Raw genomic sequence first — 21,701 nt, 5'->3', positions numbered from 1 at the left:
AAAGCATCCAGAAAAGAGTGATGAGCAGGCTTCTGTTGAGAAGAGAGCATTTCAGAGAAAAGTGGCTGCTCCACTTGCGAGCTCCAAGCACGATTGCAAAACTTGGCTGAAATGTTCCCAGCAGCGTATGGTATCCGCGGACTTTTTTCACCAAGCCTGAGGAGTGGTTCAGGACCCCTTTAGCATTCATGCGAAAGCCGGTTTATATAAAAGCATATTCGGTGCCTGCTGGCCTAGAGTGAACGAAAGCTTTAGTAGTTGCATTTACAAGCAGACAACGGCTGTAATGTGCTACCAAACGAATTAATGCAGTGCTGACACTGCTCTGCATCGCAAGAGATAGCCGAGACATTGAGACTACGTTACATTCGAATCATCATCATTCGAATGTAACATTCGAATAAGGGTGGCTGATTAGTCTAGTTGGTATTCCATTAATTTTGTTGCAAGAGCATATATTGGGAACCAGTAAAACAGGACATCAAAGAAAGGCCCAAGTAATAGACGCATAATAGATGTCAGAATAGACATGCAAGCACATATGTGCTTGAAAAAATGCTGCAGAACTACGTTAAAATGCATAACCTTGGCACATTGCCTTTTAAAGATTAAAGGTCCTTACAACTGCAATCACAACTTTGCACTGCCACAACTTTCCGGCCGCCTAAACTAGTCGGGCCATGTACATATGTACTACGTATGCTGCTATTTCATATCCAAAATACTTTCATGCAGCCACACGCCTTAGCAGACGGCAGTAGCAGTGCTGACTGGCTCTTTGCAGGCTCTCCAAACCACTACCAAAAAACAGTGTTCAGAAAATGAGAAAGTTTAATGTATCAACTCTCAAAAAATTTTACAAAAACTCTAACACATGACTCAACACAGGACCACATTGCTATTGGCTTGAGCCAGCTCGCTGCTTCAAACACAAAATAGTTTGACAAAAACCAATACATTCCTCAGGGCCTTGGCAGGGTCAGCAGGCAATGACAGGAGGAGCCCTTGCCCACACTTCTACAAATACAGGAGCAGTCTTTGTATAAACTAGCAAATGCCTAGAAGGAAGAGTTGATGGGCCCAGCTTTTCAAGCAAGCAGCGAGTTCACAATGTAGACACCTGGGTGCCCCTCTTCTTCAATCTGCTCATAGGCGTAGTTGCGGTTACACCTGCATTCATCTCCACACTTTTGTGAGCCGCATTTGGGGCAGGGAAAATGACAGCCAGGGCAATCGTCCTGCAGGCAGTCGCAGGCGTCTTTGTTGGTCTTGATGTGGATACCCCGTGCATTGTAGTGGCGTTGCGGCCGAGCCCTGCAAGATCGAGTATTCAGCAGGGCCACTCCCACGCATTTCACCATTGCGTACCCAGCTAAAGCTGCACCTCGAAAACAATTTTATGCACCAAGTTGCAAGTAACATTAGCATACTATATAGGATTTTCTAGGCATGCCAGACACTTCTCCGACAATTTGTGAGAAGACGTCAAAATCTGACACAGCAGTACTTTGGAACCCTTTACCAACAGTGCGATCCACCAGGCTTGGAGAATTATGACTGCACCTTCGTGCCAGCAATTATGGAAGTTTTTGAAGAATCGAATGCTCCACATGGCCTTATCAAATGCAATTTTGAAAAGACCTGGGGAAACACACTGCACAAACCCTCCCTGGCCCCAGCAAGCCCAGGCTTACCTGAATGGGGTTCACACAATGAGGAAGAAGGGGAAACAGGGTTTTCTCACAGGTTGCAATACCTCTGCTGTATGTCCACCTGAGCTATTAAGTCATGCCGATACTGACGACAACGTAGCAGTGCCATTGATCGTGCCAGATACTGACTGCGCTCCTCAGTTGGCCCAGAGTCCTCACACTTCTCTGTGTTAGGGGATGGGGGATCACTGCCAGATGCACTGCCAGATGCACTGCCAGATGCACTGCAAGGGAAAGACACTGCACACTTCAATACACACTTAAGATTTGCATTGATTGTGAAAGAGAAGATTCTACACTTGTAGACCTTACGAGAAAGAGCATGCACACAGCCTTTTTTAAAGCTCGCAGCACAATTTAAGAATAACTCATCATTTTCAGCAGAGTTCATTGGATTTCATACTAGCACACACATAAACCCTGACAATAAACAGCAAGTACACAACAAAAAAAGCATAACGCAGGGCTTCAGATAATTTGGACTCGTCTTTCCTAGTGCACCTAAACATAATACACTAAAACCATGGCATTTTTATTGCCATGTGCTCCTGGTGTGATGCGGCTACCACAGCTAGAATTGAAACGTACAACCCAACTTTCTACTGTGGAGTCTCTTAGTGATTATGGGCCTGCTCTGAGACGAGGCCTGAGTTACTTCTGTGGGTAAGCAGCTATAAAATTGTGCTACAGCTACTGAAAGCCGCATACTTCCATAACTGATGAGGTCTGCAGATGGTGTGCAGCATTCACTTTACTTTTGTTTGAAGCCCAAAGTACTGAAGAAAAATACTGCTCAACTTCACTGACCAGTGCAATTGATTTGCTGACCGTACAATTCATAAGGATGAGAAAAGCACCAGTTTTGAACCAGAGCGCTTACATTAATTGATGAGGGCTTACGTACGTGTGTGTCTGTGCCACCACTAAATATGAACCATCCAAGTGAGAAATTGCCAGCAAGCCTTCACAGCAATAATGCAGCTGATACATACTTCATATTGTCATTATTTCTCTAAAATATGAAAATTACGTTTAAGGAACTGAAATTTGAGTGACATCGTACAAATGCATGTTTGCCTTAATGCAAGGAAGACACACAGCCTTTAAAGCTCGCAGCACAATTTAGGAATAACCATCATCATATTCAGCAGAGTTTATTGGACTTCGTACAACACAACAGGACAGGCACTTGCTTACTTAACGCCTGTCCTGTCGTGTTATCTTCCTTGCTCTATTAAGACAAACAAGCATGTGAACATCAGGACAGTCGCAATATTTTGATCAATACTGCTTCATACTGCAAGCCCTGTCTTGCTCCAATGCAATTGTTAAAATGCATTTATCAGGCCCCATATTAGCTGCTTTGTAACAGCCAGTGTTTAGAATAGGTAAGCCCAAAATGCAAGGCAGTTTCATTAAACACAGTGCTGCCTTTATGTCTGGACTGGGATACTTTAGAGCTGCGTAGAAAATAATCGAAGCTCAATATAACAAAGCCTGCAAAAATTGGGCAATTAATGGCGATTGAAAACAAAAGTCAGGCAAGCATGAAAAAGAGCTTATGCACATGTTCACATACAACACCAGGTAAGATGACAATGCTGTGCAACCTCAAGCTCTGCAGTGGAATATCACAACTACTGAGCCACAGACAGAAGGACACTAGGAACACACATGCTTTTTTTTTTTTTTTTGGGGGGGGGGGGGGGGGGGGGCGGAGGAGCCTTTCCTGCATTCTTAACTTGCCACTGGTTAGACACTTTGTTTTTGTGCTACTTTAAGTAGACCATACATAATGTAAAATCTTGCTTTTAAATTTAGAGAAATGGATTTATAGTTGCGCAGCCTAGGGCCCGTTGACATAATGCAACAATATTAGAAACTTTCAAGTCAGTTATAATGTCCTTATAAAAATAATTTGCTTATTAGTCCAATTGTAGCACAACCCACAGCAATGATATCTGCTACAAAGACATATTGACAATCTGAATGTTAGCTTTAGCCTGGTGATCGGTTTGAATGAAGGCAGACTGTTTGTTGGCAGCACTCTTATTTTTTTTCCAGTGCTGAAACATTTTAATTTCCTTTGTGTACCACCCACCACCTGGAATCCAGCATGAGACAGCACAGTAGAAAAGCTGGAAACGGTTCTTGTTGATTTTAATATAAACGCCTGCCCCAACAATCGGACATTTTTGCGTCTTGAAAAATATATTCGTCCTTCAGCTGATCAATTGCAAGTGATGTATAAACCAGAATAGCCACCACATAATCTGATTGCCACCAGCTTTCCTGCTAGAGATCTGAAAGCAGGTGCCTTAGTTTGAGATATCAGTGACCACTCACCGATACACTGTTTTCTATCCCAAACGAGACTGCCCCATAAGAGCCCCGAAACCTTAACTAGGAACTATTCAAAACAAAATGTTAAAAAGTTTGTGGAACTCATTTCGAGGTACCATTGGACAGAAGTAACGGAAGCAACAAACTTCTCTTATCGTTCAAATTTCTATACAATACATTTTGTACTGGAGCTGCTCAAGAATCATAAAAAAAAAGCAAGACAACCTCGGATATCGCCTAACCTATAAAACTGAATAAAACACTGCAACAAACTGTTTCAAGTATTTCTGAAAACCAGAAGTGAGGACGATCTTCGAATGTTCCTTGTAAATCTGCCTTGAATAAAGGAATGAAAAAACTGGACTGGATGAGTATCACAGAAAGAAGAAACTCATCAGCAAGCAGAAGAAAGAAGCTCAGTGAACAGCACTAATGATATCACAAGCAAATTTACAACTCCTATTAGAAACGTGCTGCTCATTTACATGCCTTGACACCAAGAAAGATGCGAGTGCCTTTTGTATGTACGCGACCCTATGTACTACTGTAGAATATTGAACGCTTCACAAATAGGAATGCATAAACAGGTAGCATATATGCACTTTTGGTTAAACAGCCAGCTCATTTGTGCTCAAATTTCACGCCAGGGTGGCATTTCACAGAGCACACCATTTATTACCCAGAATAAATCGGAAGTATGCATTGTCTGCGGTGACACCACACACAAAATTTAAACTTCACACAAAATTTAAACTTCACATTAAGAAATAATTGTACCACCTCAAAACCAAACACAATGCACAAAATGTTTAATATAAATAATGACAGATGACACCGCCACACTGTTCCCGCAACTTTGAAGTGCGTAAGCATTTCTATGGTTACCCAACAAGAAAACTGTCCGTGTGTCCGTCCTTCACGTAAGACTATCGCTTTCGAGTTCGCCAGCTGTCGAAGACGACAACGAATGTGAGGGCAGTAACACGAGAGAGTCTCTGACCACGTGACGTGTGCAATCAGGTACGCACGTTTTATTTTGTGTCAAAGAAGCAAGAAACGTACATATATGCATTATTAAGCAGCATGCACAGCAAAATGTCAACCTCTGTTAATGAGCCAGTAAATAGGGGCTCTTGACCCATAATACGCAATGCTTAATAAAAAGAACACTACCTCCAAATCAAACAGATAAATGTTTACTTTTGCACAATGCTTACTCTGAAGCATCAAGCAGCTCTTGGACTTTCTCGCTCAAAGATGCTTGCAAGCAAAGACAAAGCTGTGTCATACCATGTAGGCTGAGACGCAGCTGCCAAAGTCTGCGCAGCAGCAGACAGCCAGGCCTCCTTTCGTTTGCGCCAGTTTTCCTTCATAATAAGCGACCGTCGGCTGGGCACAACAGTTTTGGCAGGCACATCTGGTTGAAGAGCCACCTTTCGTCGCCTCCTGAGAAAAGCAACTGCCTTGTCTACACCCTACCACAATACACAAGGCGTGCTTTTACTATAGGGCCACAATGTCCTAACCCTGCAACACTTGCACTTACTAAGCAACCAACAACAGCGACTAATAGGAGAAATAAATGCGTATTATGAGAAATACCTGGTTCTGACATGAAATTCATGCAACTTATCATAAAGAACCCAGCAAGGGACCCCCAAAATGATTTTTGCTGTACCAAAAGGAATGTTTAAACAGAATACATTTCTCAAGCGATGCTATCTCCCTCAAATTTTATCACAGTGCACTAAATTAACATCTCTCTCCTCTCAAGCCACAGGATTCAATCTGAACTCTCACTTTACATGGTTGCTGCTGCACTGTACACTACGACATCTTGTGGCACCAACATCTACTTCCCCTTTACTTGCACGTTGCATTTCTGCATCGCTTACAGCACATGGCTTGTTTCAAAACAGTCTCACGCTATGGCGATGGTGCCCTAAAGGTGAAGATTACGTGCAGTGCCCAAGACTTCAACACTACACTCCTTGCACACAACTGTTGCAATACATGGATTCACTAGTGTCATCAAGGCATAAAGTACTATGCTCGCAAGCTGCAGCATGGCAAGTAAACAAGAGGGGAGGCACGCATGCTCTAAACTTTATCTGGCACCTCTGTCACACCATGCAAAGACAGCACTGCACCTAATGCTTTCATGAGGAAATGAACCGCATGCGTGTTAATGCAAGGTATCACCTGCACGAAACCCTATGCCATTCTTGACCTTCCTTCAACCCTCCCGTTTCTTCATGGCACCCTGTCAGCTCTTGAACATTCTGAATAGGCACTGCTACTTCTAACACACATGCAATCACACCAACATGCAGAGAGACAGAAGCTGCAGCAGACAGTTGTCTTTCATTCTAGACCAGAAATGTGGCACTGCTTTAAATCACTTATGTCACTTGCTTTTAATTTAATTGGCAAAGAAATTTAAAAGCATTAAAATACAACAAAGCAAACATTTATGCACAGCTGTGTTGCAAGTATCTCATTTGACATGCTGAAAGCCCATTAAGCTTACATGACATTACTCATCCTTTGCAAGATGCCCAAAAGCAGCAGAAAATGCACTACGAGGTGTCCCTCATCAGAAGCAATTAAAATGTCACATTTATTAATTTTAAAAAATACGAATCAGAAAATTTAGAAGCTAGTCTCAGGAATATCTACACTAAATGAAAGTGTTTGAGGATATCAATCACCAATTGATTTTTTATATCTTGACTGGTTAGGCATGGTATCCATGGCACAGCCCTCCTTGCCCATCATACCTAGTGTAGTTACACTGCTGATCCAAAAACTGCTGCTGTACGTGTCCCACAAGAAAGTATTCTGGGACCATTTCTCTTTATTTTTGTACATAAGTGACGTTATTACAGTCGCCAACCGATAAATTGGACTTAACAGGGACCGCCTAAATGTCCCAATAATTGAAAGCCCCAAAAAACAACTTCTCCAGAAAATAGGCGACTTTACTCCACAAATGTCCAAAAAAAAAAAAAGCTTAACATGTTGCTGCATGCACATACGCATGCCTGCGACCTGGTCAGTACCATTTTCATGCTGTCACTACAGACAGACGAAAGTACAGTCGATGCGTGCTAGATTCCATATCCCCTAGGTGGACCTCTCTCTAATAGCTAGTCACGCAGATATCAAGGGTGGAGTTGGCATCACTTGAAGCTGCTTCTGTGCACAACGCTTGTGCCAGCAGTGGAAGCCAGAATGCTGCCCTGGCTCCTGCAGAGCCGACCGAGCAGAATGCGACAGTTAATCCACTTGGCTTCGTTGCTTTTCGAGCCAAATGCACTGCATGTCCGGTTCTCAGTGACAAAAATCAGTCATCCTGGGATCGTGTCGGCATTTAACACAAAAAAAAAAAAAATTGCTGGATGCATGAAACTTTCATCGCTCACACAACAAATCACAAATGTGGCCATTACGGTGGTTAAAGGCTGGGCTTGTCCCGTGGTTTGCCTGCGGCTGGTTGACTACTGGACTAGGCGTCGCTAGTTTTGGTTTCGACGACACCGGTGATTTGGCTAGCAACCATGCCGGCGTCGTTTCAAAACAGAAATGCAGCTCTATGCTTGACTCAGTCCCTGAATCACCATGCGGTCCGAATTGCTGAATGGCGTGTTGCAAGATACCGTGAAGCTGAATAATGAAGCATGTCCAAGTTATTGGGGACTGTATTACGCTTACACGTAACTATGGTGTAAATTTATGGTTACAAAAAATTTATGGTGATATATTAGCTTTTTTTTCCCCCAGTGTTCAGGCGTAGATATAGCTATCACGCAAATAAAACACTAAGGCTAATTGAAGCCTGGTCTTAAAAAAAAAAAAACAATCTGAAACTGAACGTTACTAAAACTGAAGCTATAATGTTCCATCTACAGAATTACGACCGAGCTGCCTCTACTTCTATTGCACAATAAGTATACTGATGTTGATTCCTTTAGGACTTTAGGCATTTATTTCTCGAAACAATGGATACAGGACACAGACAAACTACTTAACAGGAACTAGTGGCTTCATGCGGCATGCTGCTTGTTATTCTTATTCATCTCTGCCAGCATGAACATTTATATTATAGTAAAGCAGTGCCTATACCATTTGTACATTGTAGCAAGAGTCTACGATGTCCAGCCCTTATAAAATAGGATACCCGTTAAACCTGCATAAAACTCAACTCAATATTGGCACAAGCTGTTCACTTTAGGAAATTGAATGGTTAAGCACAAAAGTAGTAAAGCTTAGCAGTAAAATTGGGTATGAAAGCAATGTCTCAAGGATCAAGTGCAAAACAATTCACAGATGGAATGCTGAGAAGGCATGTACCAGTCTAATTATTAAAAAAAAAAAAAAAAAATGCCATTATGCTTCCTTTTTTTGAACACTGTTCTTGTTTGCACAAGTGTAAAAATATGCATAAACAAAACCGAACTAACTGGTGAAGAGATCTAATCAACAATATAAAACATTAGACATGACTTCTTATAATGTTCTTAGGACCACCTGCTCAAATTTCGCGCTTTTAACAAACCACAGATAGCATAGCTCGGCAAATTCACGGATGCGTTACCCTACTGTTACTTAGTTGCACTACCAGTGTTGCTTGTTGCATTGGCAATGATATATGTGCATGCATTACAGTCAATGGCCGATTTTTCGGGCTCCCTAGGGGCCATGAAAAAGTCAGAAGAAAAAAAATGAATGCATGCCTTTTACAGCTGCCAAGGGCTCAAATGGCCACAAGCACGTCCGAAATAGCTCTGAAGGCCTGGCAGTACACTTATTTGGCGTATCGGTGCTAATACTGCGACAGGAGAAAGCAGGCGCACACATGTATGCCAGTGGCCCCTTTCCACTTGCGGTATGCTCGACTGCATTACATTGCACATGCTTGACCGTGCAACGTCACTTTATTGTGGTGAAGGTTTTTGGAACTGGCATTACGCAATGCTTGGCCCTTACCGTGCTTTCCGCACTCCTAAGCCATCAACGAGGACGACAAAGGTGGAGTCTGCATCATTTCCGACAGCTGCAAATTCTTTCATTGAAAAACATGGCACCTAACTGCAGGAAGCTTGGTAGCAAACGTAGAAGCAGCTAGGCCTAGTGATGTCGCGGTAGCTACAGCTGCCAGCAGATTGGCGTGAGAGAGTGCCGGTTCGAGGCTGTGAATTAATCAAAATGGCAGCGGCGATGGCTTCTATTACTAATGCCTTTTTGGACCTGCAGTCATGGCAAACAGTCTGGAAAATAGGACAGCAAAGGGTTTCAGTGTACGAAACTTCAGACGTGCTTATACATTTAACTCTATGGGGTACCGTGGGTGCCATGAATGCATCCGAATTAGAGAATTTCTGAAAAATCTGCCGTCCGAAAAACGGGGCATTGACTGTATTGACGATTTCGTGCTACAATTTCAGTCATAGTGTTCACTTCTTTTGGATCACTGAGCAATGCAAGAGCCAAATAAAGGTATATTGCAAACAGTTAAGTTGCCACTTATATTGGATCTGAACTAGCCTGAGAATAGAAATTCAGATACTGTTGCAACACAATTTTGTCATATAAAGAAATCTGACAAAGAACACGTAGAAATTAAAATACTTGGCATGCAGCAAGAATTATTGGTGCAAACAAGTCCTTGCTCCACTTTTGCACAGGACTAAACACAGATGACAGAATTCAAGAGTAGGGACTGCACCTTGTTGATGTTTGGTCAGGGAAAAGCTCTGCTAACAAGAATTTTGGCAAGGAGCTCAGAAGATCCTCTACAGACTCCTCAGTGATGGCACAACTGGAGGCAGGAAAAAGAACCAACACAAGATGGCTGCTGCAGTGTCAGCCAGCTCTAACTGGGAAGTTTGCTTTCAACAATGCCTTGTTACACTCCTGAGAGGCTGAATTTCTCACACTTCATAATTTCTCACACTTAATAGAGGGGAGGGGGTCTGTGTCCACTACTATAAGTGACAAAACTAAGAAAAAAAAATTCAGGCAGGTCAGACTGCCTGTACCAAGAAACATGCTTACTCATTATGAATGTAACATCTATGAACCTCAAAGCTACAAAGAATTGCCAACAATCTATGTAGAGTTTACAGAAAAAAGTGGTTTTATTTGAGATATACTGTACAATTTTAGAAAAAAGTTCTAAAATTAAAAAAAAAAAGTTTTATGTTTCATGGATACCAAAAACACTTTGAAGTTTTCTTTGTTGCATTCGTGTATATCAGCATTCCACTAGAACACATAAGTGTCTCACAAGGCATGACAAGAAACATGGAGCACTGAAGGCCTGACTATTAAGTCTTTATTTCATGTAAATGTCTAAGCATAACACATGTATATATATATATATATACTGCATGCTAAACAACAATGTGATAGGGGATGCATAGCCAGACTGAAATTCCATCACTTGAAGTTGCTACCATTCATGCCTTGATGTAAAGAATAAGCACTACATTGTTTGAAATGCGTAAGTAAGACAAAGCATAGCGAAGGTCACACAAATCCCATCAGCAACATTTGCATCCACTGGTTTGCCAATAACACAGCATAAAACCATAACTCACCCCCCTACTCCTCCACCACCAGCCAGCCTTATGTCCAGCTGCTTGATTTGTTCCCACCACAAGCGTTTGGCACGTGAACGTCGCTCCGATGGTGGTTCCTTGGCCTCAGTCTTAACAGCAGCCACAAGCGGTGGTGCTGCTCTATGAAAAGGAAGACAAAATGATGCATACTCAAACTTGTACAAATGGGAGCACATCATATACAAGTCTAATCCAACTGAACCACTGGGCTTGGTCATGCTAAGATTGTGCTTAAAGGTGGGATGTTGTGGATCATTAGGTTTAAAGGGACACTAAAGGCAAATCGTCAACGTATTTGCCTTTATATGTATAGGTCAACGTGGAATGTTTAAATACGATCACGGAAACCTTGAAATGCTTGTTTCGTGACAAGCAAAGACTTATTTTATGAGAAAATTGCATCTGAAGCGTCCTAGTACCTCTAGCGCCGTTCAAATCACCCGCCCTCCTGAGCGTGGAGTGGCAACATCATGGTCTCATAGTGACGTTGTGCCGCCGGCGAGTAAAACGCCGCCCGCAGACGGCGCTACGGCTTTTTTGTGGTAACGCAGACGTGCGGCCAGAAACAGAGCCAAGACAGAGCCGACGGCAGTACGAAAGCGGAAGGAAAAGTGTGCGCCGAATTGTAAGCATGACGATCGTCGATGCTCGTCGCAATGGACCTTGTTAACAACACTGACAATGGCACATTGGCTCGCGATGCTGGGCTCGATTTCAGCGATTTAAGCTCCGATGAGCGTGACATGCTGCCGAGGGCTCGTGCTGCCGGTGTCGTAGTGCACTACGGGAGGCCTCAACACCGGCTTTTCCGAGTGTGAAAGGAGCAAGGACTCCAGCAGTGCGACGTCTGGTGACAAATCTGGTCACCGTCTGGATGTGCCGTTGCGCAGACCGTTCAGGCATCCCGCGACATCACATGGGATGTGGCATTCTCTGCTGCTTGCAATTTCAAGTGCGAGTTTAGCGAGCCAGTACACCTGCGCAGCACTACGCGATAACGGAACTACTGAAACTCGAAAGCGCGCGACGCAGAGTCGAGCAAAAACAAAACCTTTACACCACCATCAAAGGCGACGCCAAAAAGTTATTTTTTCTAAGAATCTAATAAAAGTAGGCAAGTAGCATTTTCTTCCATATTATAATCCAACGAAATGATCTTTTTAATCCGAGTGGTTGAGTACTAGTACCTGAATGTCTCTGGGGAGTCTCTTATCGTGTCCTGCATTTACCTCATTTTCTAAATTACTAAAGCTCTGTTTGCGATTATATTGACGCCTTAGACGTTCTAGAGCATTACTCCTTTAGCTTGACTTTTTATTTGCCTTTAGTGTTCCTTTAATAGCTCGTTAAGAGTGCATTGCTCGCCAGTTTCATCCAGAAACCAAATGCCATGCAGAGAATTAATTTTACCACTACAAAATCTTAGTGCTATCAGTCATTGTTCGGGTAAAAAGCAGCGTCCTGTTACAATGAGACAACGCTGCCATTTCATTCCTGAAAAATCCACATCTTTGACATTGTACATTGCAAATCATTTTAAATGGAAATGCATAACAATGACTGATCGTAAAAAATGGAACGTAGTCCCAAAATAACCATGCCAATACAGCTAAATAAGTCAACTCATCGTGGCAAAAAGCGAAATAAAATCTAATTCATAAATGTTTCCATTTATGATCTCACTCAAAAACCTGCACCGATCCCCTTTGATACATTTCTTACTACAGCATTTTCCTTATGATCCAGTGAAAAGCAGATTAGAAGGACAGTGCAGTGAAAGTGCCAATAATATTTCTGTAACAACATATAAAGCTTTAACCCCTTAAAGGGACACTAAAGAGAAACCGGAAGTTGAGCTTGAGTGGTAGATTATCCTTTCACGATCACAGTCATACCATTCTTACTGCGAACAGAGGTTTAATAAGCGAGAAAATTGAGAACTGAAGGATAGGTGCTGACGCCCCTTAGAATTTACCACACTACATGTTCGTGACAACGGAGATCGCAAACGCAGCCTGGCCACGATTGGTCGAGAGCGATTTATCGCTGTTAATAAAAGGCAAAATGAAATACACCTTAAATGTACATAAACAGCATTTGCCAGCTTTTTTAAGCCGTTTCAAGTGAGGACGTAGAAGATTAGCGCAAATTAAATAAGGAATAAGAAAAAATGGCGTGGCGCTACATGTGGTCGTGATAGTTTCGTAGCTTCGTTTTTGCTCCATGCATCATCGCGCGCGCCTGTTCCGCTCTACAGTGTTGCAGTGTTTGGTTGCGTGTTGCGTGGCTCGAAAAACGTTTTGACTTCGCGGGAAACAGCCAGAAAATGCCTCGTGTGTGTAGTGTTGAGGGCTGTATAAACGGCGCAAGATGCTTGCTCAGGGGCAGCGGCAGTGTTGACACGACTGTCCTTTCATGTGGTGCCGCGTGATGAGCCCCGGCATTCACAATGGCTCAGTGCTCTGCCGATGATAAAATGGCAAAAGAGCCAGAGAAATCGATGGTGTGCTCTCTGCATTTCTCGCCCTCAGAGTATGTATATAAATTCCTGCCCTCGGAAAGTATCTTGGCGTGCCCCAGAGGCCAGTCCTTTCTCGAGCAGCTGTCCCGTCAATGTCGCCTTCATCAAATCCCTTATTGATGCCCCTGCAGCAGCAAACTGGCGGCTCGGCGAGTGCTGAATGTCATTAAAAAAAGGCAAGAAAAAAAAACCATATCGAGTACGCGCGCAACTTTCTACGCCTGTTCTGTCGGGAACATCGCTGACTGACGGTCGGCCGCCTCGTCTTCCATCGACGAAAACAAGGCTTCGCTTTCATCGGCGCGGCCGGCTGCTCACCGCCATCGTACGCGGAAACACCTACCGCGCAAGCACGGAGGATCATTTCATGCTCCATTTCACTGAAGTCGCTCAAATGCAGTCCTGCTTCCCTGGCGAGCTCTTCGTTGCAAAGTTCAGCGTCAGCAACGGTATCCATCGCGGCCACAGAACAGCTAAGCAAAAGTCGCAGGGAACGCAAACGCAGCGGCCATGCAGCCTATATTGGAGCGAGCGCCTTGGCAGTTTATGCAAGCGGTGACGTATCATGGCGCCCTCTGATTCGCTGAGAGCAATGAAATCCGTGACGACACTGCGTCAGCGCCGAATCTGGGGTGAGAGATTATGAGGGAGAGATATTTAGTCTTTGTTTACGATTTTCTCTGCTAATAACTAATATTTTTGCACCCAACAAAAACTGCATGCAATCCTGAAGGTCCCCCTTTTTTTTTTTTTTCCAGCTGAAGTTCCTGTTTCTTTAGTGTCCCTTTAAAGCCCAAACATCACTCATCATCAAGAAAAATAAGATATTTTTATTTTTGGCTTGGAGAGTTGATTCGTAAACAAAATTTTGCTTGAGTAAAAATTAGTATTGTAATTAGTTAGCAATTTGTTTGCTGAACTATCTACAATTTGAAACTTGCTCGAGCGCGTTAAAAATGCTACTACGGGCTTCGAGTTTCAGTCTCTCGCAATGCGATGAAATGTCAATTTGGCTAAATTGGATATAAATGTGTAGTATATACAACACCTTGAGAAAGCTACAGGGTGCTGCAGAGCTAACAAGCTTCTTTCTGGGGTTTTAAGTGCCAAAACCAGTTCCGACTATGAGGCACGCCGTAGTGGAGGGCTCTGGATTAATTTTGACCACCTGGGGTTCTTTAGCGTGCTTCTAAATAGCACCAAAACAAACAATGCTTGCACCTAGTAGTTAGCAGATATGACAAATCCCAGACAGTGAGCAATATTTCCAGTGTGCCACAAGCACCTGCCCAATATCTTGAGCTCATGCCCAGGCACCACTCTGGTGCTCAACATTCTGGGTTTGTGTTATCTCCAGCAAGCCCTAATGGCAGCGGTTTATTTTTACCAATTTTCTATCCGAAACTTAACTGCAAGCTTTTCACGATTCATCCACAGATATTATGAATGCAAAATGTTGCACAGAGGGTGCTCTACACATATATACACTGTATGAAACCAACATTTCTTATGTGGTCCTATGTTTAATTGCAGTTGGCTTTTAAATCATAATACCGAGGTATCGAGCTCAGTGCAGCACAAGTGATGTGTTGTACTTTGCAGGAGCAAGAAATGTGCGCACCGGCACTCAAACTCAAAAAGCCCTTGCAAGCTAGCCACTGCCTGCCTTGCATCTTGAGAACAATGCTACCAGGGGCCCAAATGCTCATAGAGGTGCATCCTTACATTGGACCTCCCGATGACGTGCCAGGTTCAACCTTGACTACAGCGCCTACATTGCAGCTCTTGCCCTTGGCTGCTGACAACAGCAGCCTGTCCTGCTTGTGCCTCAGCTTGGCTGGCATGACGTATTCCTGGCGCTCCACTGGGTTCTGCTTCCAGCGCAGCTTTGCAGGCAGTGCAAACGCAGGTGCAGCAGCTGTTGTAGAGCCATTGCTGGAGACGCAGTTGCTCCGACTACAAATGAGAAGCACGATCCTTAGCTTCCAAGACATGTAAAATGTTTGAACAGTTCACACATGACCTAAAATTTAATTTACTAAAATAACTACTTCTACAAACAAGTTTCAGTACCCAGGACATGGATGCATCACAATGTCTCAATCCGTTGGCTCACTCCACTCCCACAATTGCTGCGGCTGCCACACACAAGTGAGCCAGGAGCAACGTCATCATACCCAGCCTTATTGTTGCACAACATCAGCAAATCATGCCCTATGTCATGAAGTCACAATAACGTCAATAACGGCAGGTCCAGCGCTTTGAGGCAGAGTAAGGTATTTTGTAACCGTTTACCAACTTTACTAATTTCCTAGCGAGATTGTTTTACATGCAAGCAGCATGCAGTAGAATTGCCTTTAAACTACAGAAATGTCAGTACTCCTTTAAAAAATTAAGTCACACTGCAGTGAAGACAAAAAATAAGTCTCAAATCAGCATGGGAACCTCAGCCATGATCCTGACGGAGCATGATCATCTGAATACAAATTGATTTATGGAGTTTATTGCACCAAGACACCACAGGGGCTATGAGAAATACCACATCGGAGGGCTGCAAATTAATTTTGACCACCGATTTCTCCAAGGTGCACTTAAAGTTTGATACATAACTGATTTTGCACTTTGTCCCCATTACATGGCAGCCGCGGCCGGTGGGAATCAAACCCTTGACTTTGTGCACAGCAGCATGATGCCACAACCCGCCGCAGCAAGTATGAACATAGAATTGGTATTTGGTCATGACTACCGGGACTGAATACTCTTTCTTGCTGCATCAACGAGAGCCACAAAATATTCCAACAAAGACCCGTTGGTCTTTATCAGTGCTGCTAAACCCTTTGATCATGGCCTGTAACTTCAACAACAATCTGATGGAGGAAGCAGAGGCCAGCATAACAGGATTGTTTGCACTAAATAAATACCATTCACTACGCTCCTGCTTCAAACGAACCCAACAACACAATTACTGTCTCAAGAACAAGTATTACACAATGTCACGAATTTTATTATAACAATCTAGTCGTGCAACACCATTTTGTATTCCACCACCACCAAAACAATTTTATGACTGGACTTCACCATATTTTACAGTGAAAAGAGCAGAACCTATGTATGCACATCATGAATATCAATGCCAACCACACACAACCTAAAGTCTATAGAATATCTAAAATTGCACCACCTCATAACCTTTTCCCTCTCGGAAAAGCAGCAGTACTTTTTAGGGGACTTGCAGGGAAGCTCCAGCAGCTGAAATAGTCGCCTAAACCCTGTTACTAGCGTAGAATCAAGCACACACTACCACATCGACCAATCTTCTCAACTGTGCACTTCTCCGCATTCAATAAGAGTTTAGAGTAGTCATCTATTATTTTTCTCGAAATGTTAAGTACTTCTTTCATGCTCCCCCCTATTTCACCAAGTGCTTAATAATGTGCTACACTTTCGGTGAGCTCATCCCAGTCACACCAGGCTCACCTGCAAAGGTCAGCTAGTACAAAAAAATGTGTGGAAATTCACAGCTGTCAAATGATGGCACTACTCCGGTTATTCTAGACTAACACAACCAAGTCAGTAGTGCCACCTCACAGTAGTGCTGATCAGCATACACAGCAGCCATAACGAAATTGAGACATGTTTTGACAAAATGACAATTTGTGCGCTGTCAACCACTCGTGTCTTTGGCCCTGGTGGTTGGCCACTGGAAGCCAATAACTTGCATTAATCAAATTAAGCTGTTTCAAAATGTGTAGAAATTATAGGCCAATTAAAATTGAGTTGCCTCGAATGACTGAACTTGTCCAAGAGATCTCAATTTTACCACAATTTATCCAAACTTTGACACCTGTTCATTAAAAAATGAGACAAGGCATAGTGGATACCTCTCATCTTGTTCAAAGCTGCAAGAATTTTCCTGTACTTTGCCACCAGCCGCCTGCGCTTGCAATGCACGCCAACGTTCCCAGCGCAACTTGGCTGCCAGTGACCTGCGTTGGCTGCTGGCCAATGGCTTGAGCTGGTTGCCACAAATCACTGTGCTTGGCACGCTGCAGGCATAAGGAGAGACATGCTGTCCAATTGATACAAATGTCTTTCACAGGGTCAAGGGCCAAGCTACAGCATGACTCTTGAGAGATTAAGCACGTGTGACCACAAGTTCTCATAGTGCCCCGCCAGTCGTCATTGTAGTCTGCTAAGATGGCACGGCAACAGTGGCTCGACGCATTTCATCTGCCAAGTGGTAGGAACTGCAGCATTCACAGTAAAAATTATTTTAACAACCTTTGCATGAGCAAAAAAATAAACTAGTTAGGCCACATGAGGCAGAATTTCTTTCCCTGCTGCTCCCTTAATATTTTTGCTTGATGCTAGTTTGATCGAAACTTGGGTACGTGCCAGTAATTTGGCATACAGTCAAAGACCAATTTTTCGGACACGCTCGACAATTTGAACACCTCCGCGGCCCTGCCACATAACCCATAGATTCAATGTATGAGAACATCTGAAACTTTGGTTGCAGAAATGCTTTTCCGTCCAATTTTCCAGATTTTCTGCTGTGACTACAGGTCCGAAATGGCATTAATCGAAGCCACCACTGCCACAATTTTCATTATCTCGCAGTCTCGAACCGGCACTCTCACACACCGATCCACTGGCAGTTTTAGCCACCACTGCAGCAACGCTAGGCCTGGCTGCTTTGCCGTTCGCTACCAACATTCCCTCCAGTGTTTTTCGTAGAAAGAATTTGCTGCTGTCAGCAATGGCACCTTTGTAATCCTCGCTGATGGCTTCAGAGCACGGGAAAGTAGGGCGTGTTGCATAATGCTGGTTCTCAAAAGTCAGCCTCGCCACGAAGCATACACAATGTATTGCAGTGAAGCATACTAAGAGTGGAAAGAGGGTAACCGTAGCAGCACAATATGTGTTCCTTAATACAAGCGTGCACCTGTCACTGTGCACCGTGTCTCCTGTCACAGTACGAGCACCTATACGCATAAGTGCATTGGCAGGCCTTCAGAGCTATTTCGGACATGCCTGTGGAGATTTGAGCCCATGGGGGCAGTAAAAGGCCTGCATTCATTATTTTGGTTTGCCCGATTTTTCGGATGTCCTTGTGGCGTTAGGGAGTACAAAAAAAAAATCGGACGTTGACTGTACATTATCTCATTCACCGATACCATCAAAGCTATTGAAAATTGTTCCGAGTGTGCAGCTAGTTGAATTTGATAAAGCCTAGCCTTAACCGGCTTATCATTGCACCCTAATATTTTCTCGTTTGTTCCATACTAGTGATATAGCCCTTAACTGGCTTGTCATTGCACCCGAATATTTTCTCGATTGTTCCATACCAGTGATATTGCAAGATATTGCAGCAAGGTTGCATTTTATGGTTTGCATCATTTAATATAACAATTAGCATTGTTACTTGTCTGATTAAAAAAAAAAAACAGATGCATGGACTGATGTTGCCTTCTGTCAGCAAAGGCAGAAGAGCGCTGACAGCAGTGGTGCCGAGAGGATTTCTCCACAGGCAAGGTGCTAAGATTTGAAAATGGCATGTTGTATGCGCACTTTTCTTCATGTACTAAACCAAGCAAAGTCATTTTATGAGCATAAAAAATGAGCAATAAGATCTCGATTCTAACTAAGATGTGTTTTTCATAATAAAAAAAAGTACATGACACTGCTTGCAAACACTAACTCATTCATTACAAATGCTTCTTAAAGCGCCTAACTGTCACTGCCTCTATTTCGAATGACCGTCTTTCCATGTGGCACCAAGCCAACAAAATGGCACTAAGTGAAGCGAAGTGCATCTGCTTGCTCAAAGTGACAAATTTTCCCGTCTGGTCAGGGCACATAAATTCTCCACAAAACAATTATCACTTCCTCTGTAGACTCGTACCTGAGCCCTTGAGCCAATAGTTCACTTTCAGTAACATAGTTGCCTCGACAAAGCAGACGTGGTCCTGTTTTCGGCGTTTCATTCCTGACCACAGGGGTGGCAGCTTCTGTCTTGCTTGTGCTGTATTGGGCTGGACGAAACCTGAAATGTTTGCATCCACTTATAAATAAGCACAGAGAGCTACAAAAAAAAAAACAACGTAGTACTGATCCTCCAGTTAATTAAAAAGTGGTGACAGATAACAGGACAGCACATTATATTAAAAAAAAAATAATAATAATAAAGAAGTGCCATAAATTTTCTGCCGCCTCTCAGTAAAAAATTGATTGCATAATTATCACATACAGTGTTAAACACCTGCCTTGCAGTGTAAACAGAAGTAAAGAGCAAAAAACTGGAGAAAGTATTGCATTGATGAGGTTCAACATCCCAAAGCAGCACACCCTATTTATTAGAGATGCAGTAGTGGAGGTATACCCAGGCGCAGTATTTTTCAGCGATCACTTTTGCAAACAATAACATTTTCGGGAGATATTGCAGGATTTCAGCACCTGACACATTAACATCCAACATGACAGCAGAGTGACTGCACTCATGGCACTGTGCCAAGATAGCATGCTTGGCACAGTGCCAAGAACACTGCTGACCAGAGATGCAACATGTCCAGTGCCAAGTTGTACAAAATCTGGCGTAAGTATGCCTGGAAGTGATTAACCGAGAATACTGCCCCGGATTAACTTTGACCACCTAGGTTCCTTTAACATATGCCAAAAGAGCAGTACATGCTTTTTACATTCCAGTCCTGTTGCGTGTGGTTGCCGTGGCAGTGAATCAAACTCATGATTTCATGCTTGGCAGGAGAACGCCGCAGTCACTCAGCCACTACGGCAGGTAATATGAAACGAATTTTAATTTTCTTAAAACGCAGTGTCTGCCTACATAAGCAAGCTGCCTACTTAGTGCAAAGTTAGTAGCCATTTGATCTGTTCTTTTGTTCTTAAAAATCATGTCACACTTTCTGGTACAACCAGCAACTATATTTCAGTGCTCTGCAAAATCACCTTAACAAAATTTAATGCTAATTGCTGGGTTTAAGCTTCATCCAACACTAACCATTGCTGTGCATGGAGCCACCATGGCAGATTCTGACCACCTTAATTTGCGAAACCTCTACACAAGGGCTTTCCTGCACTCCACCTCATCCGAGTGTTACCATTATAACCTGGAATCTAATTATGAATCTTGTGCTCAAGAATTAAGGGCAGCTTCACACTAGTGGTGCAAAGACTGGGCAAACAGCGAAGCTGGCGACCCCACCTAGCTTTATCTCGGTTTGGCCAAGTTTTCGCGAGGTTATGCTTCCAGACTAGGCCACATTTTGCGCAAGATCACTCCGGAATCACCGACAGCCCAAGGAGCAACTAACACTCGGTCATTAAAGTATCTGGATGCTTCTGGATGCTTTTGCTCGGTTTCGCGGGCTCGGAACTCGCATCTTCTGCGAATCACCGATTTTTCGCTGCCGCTTCGGCGGCACGATACTCGAGATCAGACCAAAGTAGTCTCACGCGCTCTCAAGTAGCAGCGCAGCGGCTTTCGCACCGCACTTCCTCTTCTTCGGCTGCCCCATCTTCGCGGCGATGTGCTCGGCGCGGAGACAGCGGGGCTTTTGTGTCGCCACGGTGGCAACGCAGAGCTATATATCCTGTGGGTCGGCGCAATGACGTCGTGGCTTAGCTCCGCCTCTGTGCAGCCGCGGCAACTGCTCCGCACGGCGCGGTAACATCGTGGCTCGGCAAAGCTAAGGCGAAGCAATGTGGCACGCAATGGCATCGCGGCTCCCGCAGCTGTGGCGAGGCTTGGTGCAGTCGGCGCAGTTGGGGCGAAGCGTTGCTAGGCTACGCATGGCGACGTCATCGCCAGGCGGAGGTGTTGCGGCGTACACACGACGGACCATCCTCAAGCTTAAACAGCTTCGCTAGTTCACAGGGGTATGTGCCATTGCACTTGTACCCTTTCTGCACTACCACCAGGATCGGCCCACATTTCAGCGTTACACCTGACAGCAAACTGCCCAGGTTAAACAGCTTCGCTGTTAAAAAATTTAATTATGAATTACTCACTGCCGCTTCACAGCTTGACTGAGTTGCGACCTTGAAGTCTGCAGAAGCTTTGGTCGCAATGTTGGCCTCTCAGGTGGGAAATCTGTCATGAACTCGTCGGCATCCGAGTCGGACCTAAAGAGCAAAATTACCGAAATTATAGATGGGATGATGCATCATCATATCAAAAAAATTTGCTCAGATGTTTTGACTGCACCACTTATGTCACATGCTAAATAAGACCATTAGCGCTATGCGGCATCTAGCATGCCTCAGAGTTCTTACATGCAAAAACTGTGGCCCCTCTACGTCAGACACACGCCACCAGAATTTTTTTTCAGAGGGGGCTGAAGGTGAACCTTTTGAACTAGTGGGTAGAGTGTGTGGTCTCTCTGATACCCCGTTTATGACGGGTCCAAACTAACTGTTTTCCCCAATATTATATAATTTATTTATTTATTCATTAGAAATACGTACTAGAACACCCCACACACC

General features: G+C 43.7%; 1 protein-coding gene across 13 annotated transcripts in view; it reads right to left on the bottom strand.

The window, feature by feature from the left end:
• Positions 1-813: 813 nt before the first annotated feature.
• The window catches only part of LOC119443018 (uncharacterized), an 89,840-nt gene continuing 68,952 nt past the window's right edge, over positions 814-21,701 (bottom strand). For 7 of the 13 annotated variants that reach the window (XM_049662535.1, XM_049662527.1, XM_049662524.1 and 4 more), the window contains 9 exons: positions 21,228-21,341; positions 19,105-19,245; positions 17,081-17,245; positions 14,925-15,155; positions 10,658-10,798; positions 9,784-9,876; positions 5,346-5,501; positions 1,695-1,936; positions 1,178-1,314 (listed from right to left, as the gene is read on the bottom strand). In XM_049662535.1, coding sequence (XP_049518492.1) covers positions 1,741-1,936; positions 5,346-5,501; positions 9,784-9,876; positions 10,658-10,798; positions 14,925-15,155; positions 17,081-17,245; positions 19,105-19,245; positions 21,228-21,341 — 1,237 coding nt within the window. In that variant the 3' untranslated portion in view covers positions 1,178-1,314; positions 1,695-1,740. Of the gene's footprint in view, positions 1,315-1,694; positions 1,937-5,345; positions 5,502-9,783; positions 9,877-10,657; positions 10,799-14,924; positions 15,156-17,080; positions 17,246-19,104; positions 19,246-21,227; positions 21,342-21,701 lie in introns of all 13 variants that reach the window. The other 6 variants (XM_049662529.1, XM_049662530.1, XM_049662531.1 and 3 more) reach the window with 6 other exon arrangements.

This window comes from Dermacentor silvarum, chromosome 2, assembly GCF_013339745.2.
Source record: "Dermacentor silvarum isolate Dsil-2018 chromosome 2, BIME_Dsil_1.4, whole genome shotgun sequence".
NCBI lineage: Eukaryota > Metazoa > Arthropoda > Arachnida > Ixodida > Ixodidae > Dermacentor > Dermacentor silvarum.
This window is presented reverse-complemented; position numbering and strand designations above follow the sequence as displayed.